Source organism: Asterias rubens, chromosome 6, assembly GCF_902459465.1.
Source record: "Asterias rubens chromosome 6, eAstRub1.3, whole genome shotgun sequence".
In the NCBI taxonomy this organism is placed as follows: Eukaryota; Metazoa; Echinodermata; class Asteroidea; order Forcipulatida; family Asteriidae; genus Asterias; species Asterias rubens.
In genome coordinates, this window is record NC_047067.1 from 9,495,336 (window position 1) to 9,511,260 (window position 15,925).

General features: G+C 38.1%; 1 protein-coding gene across 4 annotated transcripts; it reads left to right on the top strand.

The window, feature by feature from the left end:
* The first annotated feature begins 260 nt into the window (after positions 1-260).
* On the top strand, positions 261-14,763 carry LOC117291528. Of its 4 annotated transcripts, none has more exons than XM_033773304.1 (10): positions 261-337; positions 2,565-2,659; positions 3,272-4,368; positions 5,246-5,293; positions 6,429-6,535; positions 7,665-7,753; positions 9,319-9,525; positions 10,615-10,716; positions 11,775-11,945; positions 12,000-14,763. In XM_033773304.1, the coding sequence occupies exons 2-10, from the start codon at positions 2,591-2,593 to the stop codon at positions 12,702-12,704; spliced, it is 2,595 nt and encodes an 864-aa protein (XP_033629195.1). In that variant the 5' UTR covers positions 261-337; positions 2,565-2,590; the 3' UTR covers positions 12,705-14,763. The 4 variants fall into 4 exon arrangements, with proteins under 4 accessions (XP_033629195.1, XP_033629196.1, XP_033629193.1 ...); XM_033773305.1 differs by having other exon boundaries at positions 12,054-14,763; XM_033773302.1 differs by having other exon boundaries at positions 11,775-14,763.
* The last annotated feature ends 1,162 nt before the right edge of the window (positions 14,764-15,925 follow it).

The window sequence follows — 15,925 nt, forward strand, 5'->3', positions numbered from 1 at the left end:
ATGGGTAATGTTTAGTAAAAGTGCCATGCGCACTATTATTTACTTCGGATACTTCTTCATCAGATGCGCACGAAAAGGCACCTAAAAATAATGTGTCGAGTGAGGGCGGTACACCTGTCGGCCGAAGGCCGTGTCCGAAACGACGACTTCGGCTACAGCTACGTCTAGATCAGTGCGTCTACCAGTGTTGAAGAATAGCAGACGCGCGCGATCTAGCCGTAGCTGTAGCCGAAGTCGCCGTTTCGGACACAGCCGTTCTTCTTTCACAATGAGGGAAATTCCCCTAGACAGAAACAACGATCTAAAGTGTGGCGCAACAACGACAATTTGAAGCCTGGTAAGTTTGTATTTTGCACATTTTTTAGTCCACTTCCAATTCAAAATGTTATTTATCGTTACAGTAACACTAATATGGGAACCTGACACGTCGTGCCCTAGTTCAGTTGGTGAATCTTACAAAGAATATTTTAACTTTTACTTAAAACAAAGTAATGGTAGGCTACGTGGCGTACGTGTGACAATCAGTAAACAAAACAACACATCCCTTTATAAAAGATATATCCTGGTGTCATGTGTTTTCAGTAGGATAACAGGAAAATTGTTCACAATCAAAAACTAAACGATTTAAAAAAAAAATCATCTATCCAACTTGTTTACAATGACACTTACACTTAATCGTGTGTTGAAATCTTAAAAGTTTTGTTTTTCTGTTGGGAGAGATAATCCACTATTTACAGTTCCAATGCATGTACTGCATTGGAGCGACGTTATATGTTTTCAAACCTTTCATTGGTTGGTATTTTATTGAATATTCAGAAGCTAGCATGGCATGCAAAATAAATAAAAAAGCTCATTCAATTACTATTAGACAAACTTAATTACATTTTTGTCCCAAGACATATGGCTACTTGGTTAGAATCCGGAGATATCGCAAGGCATGACAGTAAAACACCCCAACCCCTTGAAGCACAAACACTTCAAAACAATCCGTTTTCCCCCAATTTCAGACCAGCAATGTTTGGTTTCATAACTAAGAAACCAATCTGTTGTATTGTCTCTCTAATGTAGACATATTATTTATTACATTTATCAGAATTTATTACTGTCTGCGGTAAATGAAAAAAAATATGTTTTTTTTCATTTTCACTTAAAATGTTTTAATTTTTCCCCCATATTGGCACACCGTAGAATCCCTAATAGCAACAACATCATGTGATCTATCTAGTGACTTAAGGAGAATGAAACTCAATCTAGCAGATGATAATTTTGTTTTGAAATTTAGAGGTTTCTTAGACTCATTTAATTGTTGGCATAATAATGCACTAGTGATTTATACCAAAAAATCATCATTTTATACATGTTTGAGCATAACCTTCGACAGGAAACTTTATTCTCAGCATGATTAAGCCTGACAAAAATACAGACCGTGAGTAAACAGCAGAGCTTCTGTCACCGGTGGAGCTTGCACAGTCTCGTAGTAAACGGGAATGAGTTTGAAAACATATGAGGGTTGATGACATATGATGCTGTACGATAGTCTGAATCTAGATAGATTAGAAACTGATTTAATGTGTGCACAAAATAATGAGCATGTTAATTTCAACCATGTCACTCCTGGTCAGGTCGGGGTCGATAGTGTCGGATACCTCACGTGGAGGCAACACGGGCAAGGCGATTGCCTCCATATCATCTTAATTGCCCTCTCCCCTTGAAATGTTCCACTAGGCCTAATTGGTGACATTGCCTTTTCAAAACTGAAGCATACAGGGGTTTACAGGCCCGGCCTACCTGGTTGTGGTACTGGTTAGTTGCGATAACTTTCTCCTCTTTCCCAGAGAAGAAGGAAGAGGGTTTACATTAACTAGATACTGGTATGATTTGTTTTGTGTATGTTACCACTTCGGACAACTGCCCCAATGTCTTCTACAATGTAACAATTGCCTTACAAATGTTAAAGGTTTTTACCAGCACCAACCCCCCTCCCAGCCCTGTCTTAAATAGATAACCAACACTGAACGGTATAGTCCTAGTCCTAGAACCATAGAGTAGGCACTGGTCTTTGATGCTAGAACTATGAGGTTCATTCTTCTATTATCTCCAAACAACTGTAGGCCTATATCAGTACATCTGTGAACCGTTACATGTTTGTTGCAACATATTTAATAATGATAACATTATGGGACTTGAATTTAAAGGGTCCATTTTCCTTTTGTAGGACAAAAAACACAATGTCTACAGATTTACACTTACCTTACACAGTTTGAAGATAATGATAGTAGAAAGCTTCCCTGAAAATATTACGTGCTGAGGTGCTGTAGTTTTTGAGAAATGAGTAAAACAATGTAAAAAAAAAAGTTTCGTCTTCGTGATCATGAGACGAAAATTATTTTAGGATGTAAAAACGTGTTTTCATGACATTGTTTTACTAATTTCTCCAAAACTACAGCACCTCAGCAACTAATATTTTAAGGTACGCTTTCTACTATCATCATCTTCAAACGGTGTAAGTTTAATGTAAATCTGTGGACATTGTCTTAATTCTCACTAAAATTGTCAAGTTTCAGGTTTTTAAAAATCAGTGAAGTTGAAGATGGCCTCTTCATCAGAATCTCAACAGTATCAAGCCAAGAAGGATGAAGATTTTCCACCACTTGAAAGAGTGAGTTTTTCTCTTCAGGGTTGCAGTAAATAAAATCCCTCAATGTCATTCATATTTTGAGTAGGTCTGAGAACTTTCTGCATTCATGAGACATCCATTTTTTCTTATTTCCCCTTTCCTAAATTTTTTCTTTTGTTATTTTGGCTCCGTTTTTCCCCTGGCTGCACTTTATAAACCTATGACGCTATTCTTGCACACAAAGAAATGGAACTGGGCATCAGGCTGCAAATCTGCAAAATTTGAAAGGTGATATTATCTTATTCAAAAACCGTAGTATACAGTATTCTCATTCAAACAAGATCGCTTGGACTGGCCAAATTGCATCTTTTGTAATAGGAATCTTGTTGTAAGAGGACAGCAAAGCAAAGAAACATAAAATTTGAAATGAGATTCTGGATACTTAATATAGGCCTATGTATGCAGAACCTCTTCTTAATAGTGCTCTTTATAATGAGACTGTACTTCGAGGTGAAATATTTCTCAAAATGCATTATACTATTTAAAGCTGTTTAACTTCTTACCACGTAAGTTTTTATTGCCATTCATGTTCAGAGTCATTACCAAACAATAACCCTTTACATAGCATTACTCCATTTTTATCTGTTTGTGCAGTTTTATGATAGTAGTAAGAATAAGCGTAAACAAAGTCGGATCCAGGGAGCCAGCTGGCAAACCGCGTCAGTAACATCACAAGGACGAGGTGGTTCTACTGGTAGCAGAATCGGCCCAAAGCAGCCCCACCAATCTGGTAGCTCTAGCAGAGAGGATTATAACCAGCAGCGATCTGGTAGAGGAGGGGATCTGGGACACCAGCCCTCTTCAGGAAGGGACCAACAGCCCCAATCTGGTAGAAGAGGTGGTCAGGAGCAACAGACGCAAACTGGTAGAGGAGGGGGTCATGAGCAACAGACGCATGATAGAGGAGGGGGTCATGAGCAACAAACGCATGGTAGAGGAGGGGGTCATGAGCAACAAACGCATGGTAGAGGAGGGGGTCATAAGCAACAGACGCAATCTGGTAGAGGAGGGGGTCATGAGCAACAGACACATGATAGAGGAGGTGGTCATGAGCAACAAACGCATGATAGAGGAGGTGGTCATGAGCAACAAACGCATGGTAGAGGAGGGGGTCATAAGCAACAGACGCAATCTGGTAGAGGAGGGGGTCATGAGCAACAGACACATGATAGAGGAGGTGGTCATGAGCAACAAACGCATGATAGAGGAGGTGGTCATGAGCAACAAACGCATGGTAGAGGAGGGGGTCATAAGCAACAGACGCAATCTGGTAGAGGCAGAGGTAGAGGAAGGGGTATTTGGCAGCAAGATCAGTCCGATAGAGGTAGGAAGTATGATGAGCAGCCTCCCCGTTTCCGTGGAGCAAAGAATGCTGACAACCAGCATCCCAAATCTAGTGGAGTATGGAATGATGAGCAGCCTCCCCGTTTCCGTGGAGCAAAGAATGCTGACAACCAGCATCCCAAACCTGGTGGAGTATGGAATGACGACCAGAGGAGACCAAACTCTGCCAGAGGAGGAGGTTATAATCAGCAGTCTAAGTCTACTAAACGATGCGGTGTTCCACAGCAGGTGCAGTTTGGCAGAAGAGGAAGGGGACCTCGGCAATTTACTGACAGACCTCAGTTTACATATGAGACACCTACTGAACACATCGTAATACCTACAAAGGCTAAAGAGAGAGTGATAGTGTAAGTAAACTGTTGTTTTTTCTGCTCCATTCAAAATCAAATCCAAGTAAAGTGCTGCCTCTTTAAAAGGGCTCTTTGCCTTGGATCGGGCGAGTTGATCTTTGAAAAGCGTTTGAAACCGTTTGTTATGAAATGCATGGTAAGATAGATAATTTAAGTAGAATATAATGATCCACACAAACATGCCCTCGAAATTGCATGGTTTTACTTGTTTACGTCGCGAACTAACACAATCGGCCATTTTTTTTAATTAAAAATTTTGACTCCACAAAATGGCTGACCGTGTAAACACACCGGAACCAGTTTTTGTTTGGGTATGATGTCAACAGTGTGTGATGTTAACACCCTCCAGACATCACATTGTGCATCGGTAGTGTGTTGCACTTTGTTTTCCCCGTACATCAAAGGATACCTGGGCCCAATTTCATAGAGCTGCTAAGCACAAAAATTTGCTTAGCATGAAATTTCTTCCTTGATGCAAACAGGATTACCAACCGAATTTCCACGTGATTTTCAGGATCAGTAAACAACAGCTGAATACCAGTAACAAGCAGTATATGCAACAAATGGAAATTCGGTTGGTAATCTTGTTTTTATCGAAGAAGAAGTTTCATACTAAGAAAATTTGTCTGCTTAGCAGCTCTATGAAATTGGGCCGTGGTTGCATACTCAAAGTCTCTGTTTTTTTTCACGGGGATAATTGTGTTAGCCCCAATTTCTAACCTATAGATGCCCGTTTGTTGTACAAACAAGGACCACTGACGCATTAGGGTCTTGGACCAGTTGTCTTCTAAAATATTTTGCTTCATTGCATTATGATTTATCGTGTGATTTATCATTATTCATAAACAATTTTTGCTTAAATTATTTTATGCAGGGAAAACGGAAGGCATATCCTTAGTGAAGGACCATCAGGGCAGTCTGTGTAAGTAAAATCTTTGTTTGATTTTTTGTTAAATAATTATTGAGTCCACAGTGAATAAAAACAGCAAATTTTTGCGATCACTTTGGCGTAGTGGTATCTTTCCTTGCCTTCCTTCTCTGGGACCCCCGGTTTGAATCATGCCGGGGCATTATATGGATATATGGTTTTAAGTCCCTACCTGATTGCGTGGGTTTTCCCCGGATTAATCATTCTCAGGGGTTTTCCTTCCAGATCTAAAAACTGTACTTTATTGTCTTCTCTCCATTTGGGTTCTTGGCTAGTTTAGTGATTAAGTTTGCTTTTCTGAGAGCCCTTGGCTTCACAACCAGAATCAATTAATGAAATGAAATTAAATGAAATTAGTCAGTATGACTTGAGGTTCATAAACACTGCATTGTCATGACGATTTAGTGATAGTTTATTTATTTTTAAACAAAAGAGATGGCTGTTACTTGTTGATAGGATCACTTGCAACCACAAACAAAATATTTGTAAAGTTTCATTATCCTACAAAAAAATAGTTAATGGCCTGACGTTTCGACCCTAGCAGAGTCTTTCTCTTAGGCTAAAAAGGTAAGACACTGTTAGGGTCAAAACATCCAGGCATTTACTATTTTTTGCATTTACAGGTCCTTTTGGTTGGCAAGCACTTTTGCAACAGCTAATTTTATTTTCTTGGTGTGTTATCCTCTAAAATTTTAAATGAAAGCACTTTAATTTTAAAGACCCTCGACACTATTGGTAATTGTCAAAAACCATTCTTCTCACTTGGTGTATCTCAACATATGCATAAACTAATAAACCTGTGAAAATTTGAGTTCAATTGGTCATCGAAGTTGCGATATACCTATGAAAGAAAAGACACCCTTGTCACACAAAGTTGTGTGCTTTCAGATGCTTGATTTCGAGACCTCAAAATCTAATTCTGAGGTCGTGAAATCAAATTCTTGGAAAATTACTTCTTTCTCGAAAACTACGTCACTTCAAAGGGAACCTCTCCCCATTACTCGTTACCAAGTAATGCTAATAATTATTTTGAGTAATTACCAATAGTGCAATAAGAAAGTAGTTGCATTGCTCAGCATGTTTTACATTTGAAATTGGTTTGACTTTGAACATTGTTCATTTGTTGAAGGGTGGAACTGATGTTTGACTTCTTAACAAAAGAGGAAGCTGATCGAATCTTTGAGATTCTCGATAAGGAAATTGACTGGTATCAGCAAACAAATACGAACAGATATGGTGAGTGTTTTAATACAAGTCATCATGACCATTGCTTTTTATTTGTCCTAACCTAGCCTGAACATCTGACGTCACACTTCGAGGCTTGTGAATACTGAGAGAGAGAGGCCTGTCCAGCCGGCGTTTACATTCGCCTTTGACCTACATTCATTTCACGTAGAGATACACAGTCAAATTCTATACTGTTTGGGCATCTATGGAAAGCTCATGTCACTGCACGTTTATCCAATGATATCATTGTATCCATTGGAATAACTGGATCTGAGCAACAGGTACCTGTCTTTATCCTTGCGGATAAAGACGGGTCCACTGACCAAGCATTGTGTGTGTGTTGTCTTAATTTCTCATTAAATAAGGCAGATACTGGCGTAGTATCCATTCGTCCGTTATTAGTATTGTTATTGCTAATCATCTACTTGTTGACTTTGGTCTGGGGTGAGTTAATTATTGTGTCGATAATTAGCCATGGTATGCTGGAATGTCAAACATACACTTGTACCTCCATTATGCCAATTACAATGTACATAATAACAATGGCTGGCAATATATCTCCCATAAACGTCTTTTGTACACAAAAAAAAGACCAAGGTCTTGAACCAGGGATAACACATTAACCCTCGGAGAAGGGAGATTTCGAGCATCTATTTTAGTACCCTTTGCTCAGCTTTGTACAGTAGGTGCTTACAGGTGCATTCACGTCAGTTGGTCAACTGACCGCAACCAAATCAGGACACTCTGAAGTTGTTACTGCCATTTATTATAAGCATTAACCGTATTTCAACTCAAAAACATTTTGTGTGTTTGTATGTTAAATGCTATTAAGTGGCTACCCTATTAGTTTTGTTGCAGAGCCTATTGACCCCTTGCACACATGTCACACGTGGCGACTGTGCCACGCTCACCATTTTGGTGGGGAATGGGTTTGCGTGTAAATGCTGCGTCGCCAAGATGCGCACTTCACTGAATAACGCATGATGAAACATTGCCCACCAATGTGGCACATCCAAGATTATTCTTATGATGACGTCAGGTGCATTGGGTCAATAGTGCAAAATGGTGTTATTCCCTGAGTTTCTGATATTTTTTACTCATAATTCTAATCAATTTTTTTTTATTGATTGCTCTTCAGGGGATGATTACAAAGAACCTCGTCAGGTATGCTGGTATGGAGAGCATCCATACGCATACTCCAAAGTCCAAATGAAAGCCAATCAGAAAGTAGGTTCCTTAAATGCATTATTTTATACTTTTTTTATATTTTTTTGAAGAGGTTTTTATAGAAACCGAAAAACTGATAAGCTGTATCAAATTTTGCAAAGCTCTAAGATTCATTTTAAAGGCACTGGACAGGTTTGGTAATTACTCAAAAAATATGTTAGCGTAAAAACTTGCTTGGCAACAAGCATTTGAGAGATTTCATTTCATCTATACTATGATGCCTAAATCGTATGGGTGCCGCCATGTTTTTTTTAAGGTCAAGTGATGCCCGCACCCTTCTGAATTGTATGTGTCTTTTGTGACGACACAGTCATATTCAATGATAGTGTAAAGCATTGCGAAGAACGACTCTAAATTTCTCAATAAAAATGTTTGAATCTGTAAAAGACTGCAGGCCTGAAGCCTTTCTCAGGCATCTGATGAAAGCACTCAAATGAGTGTTTACTCTTTCATTATTTTCTTGCAACTTCGATGACCAATTGAGCCCAAATTGCCACAGATTTGTTATTTTATGCATATGTTGGGAGCACCAAGTCTGAAGTGAGAATACTGGTCTTTGACAATTACCAAACGTGTCCAGTGCCTTTAGGCGAGGGTAGCATGTGTGACTTGTGTGACTTGTGTCGAAATTGCAACTTTTGACTGCTATGTCTAGTTGCGACTACCGTTTTTCAACAATCCTGTTAACCTCACCTCCACAAACTACTCAAAAAAAGTAGTCCTGACTGGGATAGTGACGCAGTGCCACTAATCAAAGCGCACTAGTCATGGTATTGAATTTCACTAGTCGCCAAGCCCAACTTGATATTGTCTGCTCTAATATATCTTTATGCATCAAAATAGTTGCTTATACTGCAGTGGCGTCTATTACGATGCATACTTTACACTTCAACCTGATGTTTACCACAGGTCTACAGAGACCCACAATCTTTGGTTTTAAAAATAGTTGATACAAGTAGTGAAGTCAAGATTAATTGAAATGCGACTATGCAGACTTATTTATGTTGGTGAATTTCACTTGAGTTTTTATCAACTTGATCTCAACATGAAATTCAATCTTCACAGATTATCAGATTTTATTTCTGTAATCCACAGCCCTGAAGACTCAAAGATTTAATATCAAGCCATTAAGACTGGATTTTTTTTAATGTTTTCTAATTTCAATAAAAAAATTGTTTAATAGCTTACAAATTTCTCAATGACAATACTTAGATTCAGAAAAAACAATTTCTGGGGCTGCAAAATGAACAAAATAGTTGAACAAGAGACATATTTCCAAAAATTTCTTACGATTCACAAGAAAGTTATTTATTTTAATAAATAACTTTCTCGGGAATCGTAAGAAATCAATTCAGCTTAAAAGCTGAAATGTGATTGTTTATTGAGATGAATTTGTCTTTCGAGATAGCCTCTGCTAGGACCCCAAAACGTTACGCCAATAACTTTTGTTTTTGTTTATAGCATAGGTAATTTGAGTTGATATTGCAGTTTGCAAACAGCTAATTCTATTTCCTCACCCATATGGTCTACAATTCAAGTACTTAATGTTTCGTCTATATGTACAGTGGCCCCATGAACTTCTTGAAGTCAGAAAAAGAATTGAGGCTAAAGCGGGGATGACGTTCAACTCGGTGCTGTGCAATAAGTATCGTAATCAACACGACGGAGTGGCATGGCACAGTGATGATGAATACGGACTGAGAGATCAACCAACTATTGCTTCACTTTCACTGGGAGAGGAAAGGATGTTTGAAATGCGCAAGAAACCATTGGTATCATTGATAATATTTACTTTATGATAATAATAATCAGTTTTTATATCGCACTTTTTACACACGAAGGGCTTCTTAAAGTCCTCCAACATCATTACCCCATTACCCCTGGTTACTGGGTCATTTAATTCATTCCTTAAGCCATCTCAGCTCCCTGGGGAGTATACAGCCTGTGCAACAAACATGCACTACTTAGCTATTAAATCACAAGAACCATCTCTGCTCTCACATGTACCCATTTACCCCTGGGTGGACACAAGCAAGTGTCTTGCTCGGGGACACAAATGTCTTGACTGGGACTCAAACCCACTCTCTCTCTCTACTGAACAGAAACAGCAGAGCTCGAGTTCAGTGCTCTTATTTGCTCGGCCACATTACCCATGTAAGATTTAAAAGCTTTGTATGGTGTTTTGGAAGTGGCGTGTCTTGGCCGAGCGGATAAGAACGCAGAACTCAAGCTCTGGTGTTTCTGATCAGGAGAGTGTCTCGTGTCCTTTAACAAGACGCTAACCACTATTTCTGCGTCCTCAAGATGGAATGTAAGGCTGTTGGTCCCGTTTGTTTTGTAAGGCATTTAAAAGAACCCAGACGCCGAATTCACAAAGAGTTAGGACTCGTCTATCTCGAGTTGCTCGTCCTAACTTAGGATTAATCTTAAGGTCTGCATGCTACAGTGCAGGGTTGGGACTCGTCCTAAGTTGTAAGATTAGTCTTAAGTTAGGAAGAGTTTTGTAAAATCGATGGCTGAGCACTTATTGTAAAAGAGAGCGGGTTTGCCCCGGTATTCCTGGTATGATTGGCAGCATATTGTGACACAGCAATAAAGCATTTTGGTAAAGCATTAAATGGTGTTATCATCAGGAAAAGGTCTCATACTTGATGCTCCACACACCTTACCTTGCAGGACAAAACACAGAGCTTTCGTCGCTAAACATGACTACAAAAAAAAAAAAAAAATTACAAATAAATATATCTCAGGATGATTGAAACAATTTATTGGGGTTAAACCCACATGAGTATTTTTTTTTTCTGATAAGTACCCGCATTTTTCTCTGCCTTTTAATTTTTTGGTAATTCTTCTATTTTCAGGATAGAAGATCAAGGGACTATACCAACTGTGAGAAGCTGAAGGTACCCCTTACGCATGGTTCCTTTCTCATTATGTCCAAACATACACAGGATGATTGGCAGGTGAGCAGTCTTTTTTTAGATTCCGTATTTAGTTCCCTCTTTGTATGTGTCTTCTTATAAGTTTATATTTAGTACATTTGAGTTAAGTTTAAAATCAACTTCGTTTGAGGCAATGCGAAGGGTTGTATACAAGTAAACAAATTTGTTTGGTTGATTGTCTTTTTGCTGATAAAATCAGCAATAAATGTATGAAACATATAGGTTTGGGTGGAATTTGGCTTCAAGGGGTCGAATACTATATCTTTCTTATAGATGAGCACTTTTTTACTTTTGGCTGAAAAAATGCACAGAGAGGTGCATTTTTTACTTGAATTCTTACCACCTTAAAGGCAGTGGACACTATTGGTAATTACTAAAAATACTTAGCAGCACAAAACCTGTCTTGGTAGCAAGTAATGGGGAGAGGTTGATAGTATAAAACATCGGTAGAAACGGCTCCCTCTTAAGTAATGTAGTTTTAGAGAAAGAGGTAATTTTCCACGAATTTGATTTTGAGACCTTGGATTTAGAATTTGAGGTCTTGAAATCAAGCATCTGAAAGCACACAACTTCGTGTGACAAGGGTGTTATTTTTCTTTCATTAACATCTCGCAACTTCAACGACCGATTGAGCTCAAATTTGTACAGGTGTGTTATTTTATACATATGTTGAGAAACACCAACTTTGAAGACTAGTCTTTGACAATTATCAATAGTGTCCATTGTCTTTAATGCAAATTTAGCCGGTATCTGTGATGTTTAGTCGGCTATAAAAAGGTAATAACTTAAATATTTAGGTTTTATCGGCTAAATTTGTATAAAGGTAGAAATAGATTCTAGTAAAAAATGCACCTCTCCATGCAATTTTTTTCAGCCAAAAATAAAAAACCGCTCATCTATGAGAAAGATTGACATCTTGAAGCCATTTCCACCCAAACCTAAACGTTTCATACATGCAGTGCTGACTCTCTTAAAAGAGCATCTCACAGTATTTTAAGATTTATTAATTGACTTGTTTGGAACTCAATATTGCCACTACGTTGATGTGAACTGTGCTATTTTCTGTTTGTAAAATTTAGCATCAAGTTCCCAAAGAGTCCAAGCCAAAGACTTTGCGCATCAATCTAACCTTCCGAAACATATACCCAGATGAAAGGTTTGAGAAAATAGAAACAAAAGCACCGCCAGGAGGAAAGGAATCATCAAGCTTGGAAAGAACCGAAGCATCTTCAATGGAGGAAGAGAACAAGGCACCATTTAGCCGGTATGGGACCGAAGCATCTTCAATGGAGGAAGAAAGCAAGGCACCATTTAGCCGGGGTGGGACCGAAGCATCTTCAATGGAGGAAGAAAGCAAGGCACCATTAAGCCGGGATGGGACCGAAGCATCTTCAATGGAGGAAGAGAACAAGGCACCATTTAGCCGGGATGAGACCGAAGCCTCTTTGAAGGAGGAAGAAAGCACGGCACCATTTAGCTGGGATGGGACCGAAGCCGCTTTGAAGGAGGAAGAAAAAAAGGCACCGTTGAGCTTGGAAGATAGCGAAGCATGTACAATGGAGGAAGAAAGCAAGGCACCATTTAGCCGGGATGGGACCGAAGCCTCTTCGAAGGAGGAAGAAAACCAGGCACCATCAAACTGGGAAGATCTCGAAGCATCTACCATGGAGGAAGAAAGCAAGGCACCATCAAGCTATGAAGGAACCTCAGCTCCTTCAAAGGAGGAAGAGACCAACGCACTAATAGGTAGTGCAGGAAACGCAACATCTTCAAAGAAAACTAAGAAGGAATCGCGTCAGAATAAGAAGAAAATAGCAAACCAGGAAGACTGCGAAGCGTCTACCATGGAGGAAGAAAGCAAGGCACAATCAAGCCATGAAGGAACCTCAGCTCCTTCAAAGGAGGAAGAGACCAACGCACGAATAGGTAGTGCAGGAAACGCAACATCTTCAAAGAAAACTAAGAAGGAATCGCGTCAGAACAAGATAAAAAAACCAAAACATCGTTAGGTAGTGAAGAAGTCACAACTTCTTCAATGGGGAAGAAACCAAAATCCCATAGTGTAGGAAGCCTGGCATTTTTCAGATGAGGAAGTAAGCAGTAATATGTAGATGTTATACAATAAAACTAACATGTGAACAATTCATTTCAAAAGGCAGTCACGTTTTTTAGATTCCCACAAAAAATCCAGAGATAGTATTATGTCCATGCAGAAATGATAATCCCTAATAGGAATACACAATCTGAGAAGCTCCTCTCGGATTCAAATTTGTGGGCGTCAAAACTGATATATTTGTACATAATCACATTACTCCGAAGTTAGATGATTCTCATAATGCTTTATACTATCAAAAGCTCCTTTATGCTTCAAACTGAACGTTTTTTGTTGCCATTAATGTTAAGAGTGATTACAAAACGCTTGCTTGTTGAGATGTGTAGCTTTTAGAGGTTGCATTGTATGATATTTATAATTGTATAATTTACAAACCATGTATGCAGCTGTATACAGACTTTGCATGAATTGAATTGAACATTATTTTAGACTCGCTTTAAAAAATAAATTCTTCACACTTGGAAGAATAAACTTGTATTGAACATGAGGTTTCCCAAATGTTTCAATTTGCACCAGACTTGCACATTCTACATCAATTCAATGTCGATAATGTGTATCTTCTGCCTTAAAACTTAAAGATTATCTAATCTATAAAAAAAAATTAAAAGAAAAACTAAAAAGTTGTACAAAAAAACTAAACTATCTTATCCGCATTTGGATTATTACTTGTACTGCGACAATCACATATCTCTGGACTACAATGTAATGTTGTTTGTCATGGAATTTTTCTTAAAGGAATTAGATAGTGTTAGAACCAATAAGTCATATATTTTAAGAACGTTTGAATACCCAGAATCAATGCTGCCCAGAATGCTGTTTTATTTTGTTTGGTTATTACAAGAAAAGTGCCATGCTGTATCTGTTGATATACAAAGATTGTTTAATTTTTCCTGTATATAAATAATGCTTTAGTGCAATACAATGAATTTAAGAAATAGTTTTAAAATAGAATTTGTGAGTTTTAGACTGAAGTTGTTTTTTTTTACTGGTACTCTCATTAATTATATAAGGGTTTAAAATTAGACATCTAAAGCGAAAGTCCATGTCCAATTTGGCATATATGGCTAGGACTAAAGCTTGATCTCCACATCATCATGTTGAAGTATCGGCCGTCCTTAGCGACACCCTTAACAACAGTCGTTGTCGCAGCCGCCAAATTGAATACCACCTAATATTAGTGACCAGGAATGAGATTTCGCTATTTATCAATAAACTGTACATTCATATAATATCAAGTCATAAAAGCCACCAAGGAAAACTGACTGGGCAAGGTTATTCTGGAGGTCGATTGTACGGCGCAGTCAATTTATCTTTGTTCAAACCCAATTCCTATAATATTACGTATCTGGAAATGTTTTGACGTTACAAATTAGGAACCGTTTTGGGGTTGTTGTTGTTGTTAGGTACGATGTGTTTGTTTAAAAACTAAGCAGTTTGAGTTAATTTTTTTGTCATAAAGACATTTTCGTTTCATAAGCCTTTATACGCAGAGTGTTAAAAAGTTTGGTGCAACAAGTAGTAATTAAATGTTATTAAGGCACAACTGGAAATATATTAAGGTGAGGTTTGCAGTAGAACCATGTTTACATCTCTTTTTGTTTGAGTTGTGAAAATATTTAGAAATTATATAATTCATGCAAAGTCACAATTTTTCTTAAAACTTAACCTGTAAATACATTGTTGTCAGTCTTGGTGTAGATTCTTTTTAATTGGTGTGTAAAGCTTGAGTACATAAGTTAATATATTGCATAATCAGCTGCTCATTAATGAAATTGCTATGTATCGTACTAAATAATTAATTACGTCCTTTTGTTTTTTAAACTTTTAAGTTTATGTATTCAAAATAGATGTTATAGTTTTGTTTTCTTATTGTTAGATAAGACTTAAGGCTATATGCATGGTGGAAAGATAGTAAGTCCGGATTGCAGTGACACCATGTAAGAATTCTCCTGCGAGTAGATAGATAGATAGATAGATAGATAGATAGATAGATAGATAAAAGGTTTATTGACAATAGCAATCACAGCATAAAAACTGAATTGCAACTATGATACAATATTTTAAAAAGATTAAAAGGACATCATTAAGAGAACAACAATTAATATACAAAAATTGTGGTGGCTCTTTGAAGAGCCAGTTTTTGCTTGACGTTTCGAACAAGTGTTCTCAGACCGTCTTCTGGTGAAGCACACTGGTCAAAACATTGAACAGACACTAGCTCTTCCCAGAGCCACCACTCTTCTCGGAGCTGCCACTACTCACGGTCAGAGAGCACATTGATTAAGAAGTCGAGCAGAAAATGGCTCATCTCAGATCAGAGCAACCACTACTCACAAAAGAGATTTCTTTCATGGTGTCACCGCAAACCTTACTTACTTTAGTAACCTTATTGCTCTCAAGTAGCACATCTCATGAAGTACGCCGTAACACTTGTATTGCTGACTAGTCCATCTTGAACAAACAATATAATTTGTTTACCCTTTACATCGATGCGTTTCAAACACCGTACTTTCCCCGAGTTCTGTGAAAAAAATCCACAGGCAAATGTGGAATTGGAACCAAAGACCTTTGTATTGGTAGAGCAGATGTCTTTCCGCCTGACCACCGAGCTAGCCCTGTTGCTAGAGGCAGTTCGAATCCTATGTGTTAGCTGTGGGTACAGCAACGGTTTATAAACATTTATAAACAAGGCGCCTTGTTTCCTTATACTATTCGCTATTGGTAAATTCAAAGAACAACAAGGCAACATTTTAACAGATAAAAGTAGTTTAGTGGTGTGCGTTAGCTATGCTTTAAGGCAGTGGACACTATTGGTAATAAGTCAAAATAATAATTAGCATAAAACCTTTCTTGGTGACAAGTAATGGGGAGAGGTGGGTGGTATAAAACATTGTGAGAAACGGCTCCCTCTGAAGTGCCATAGTTTTGGAGAAAGAAGTAATTTTCAACGAATTTGATTTCGAGACCTCAGATTTAGAACTTGAGGTCTTGAAATCAACCATCTAAACGCACACAACTTCGTGTGACAAGGGTGTTTTCTTCTTTCATTATTATCTCGCAACTTTGATGACCGATTGAGCTCAAATTTTCACAGGTTTGTTATTTTATGCATATGTT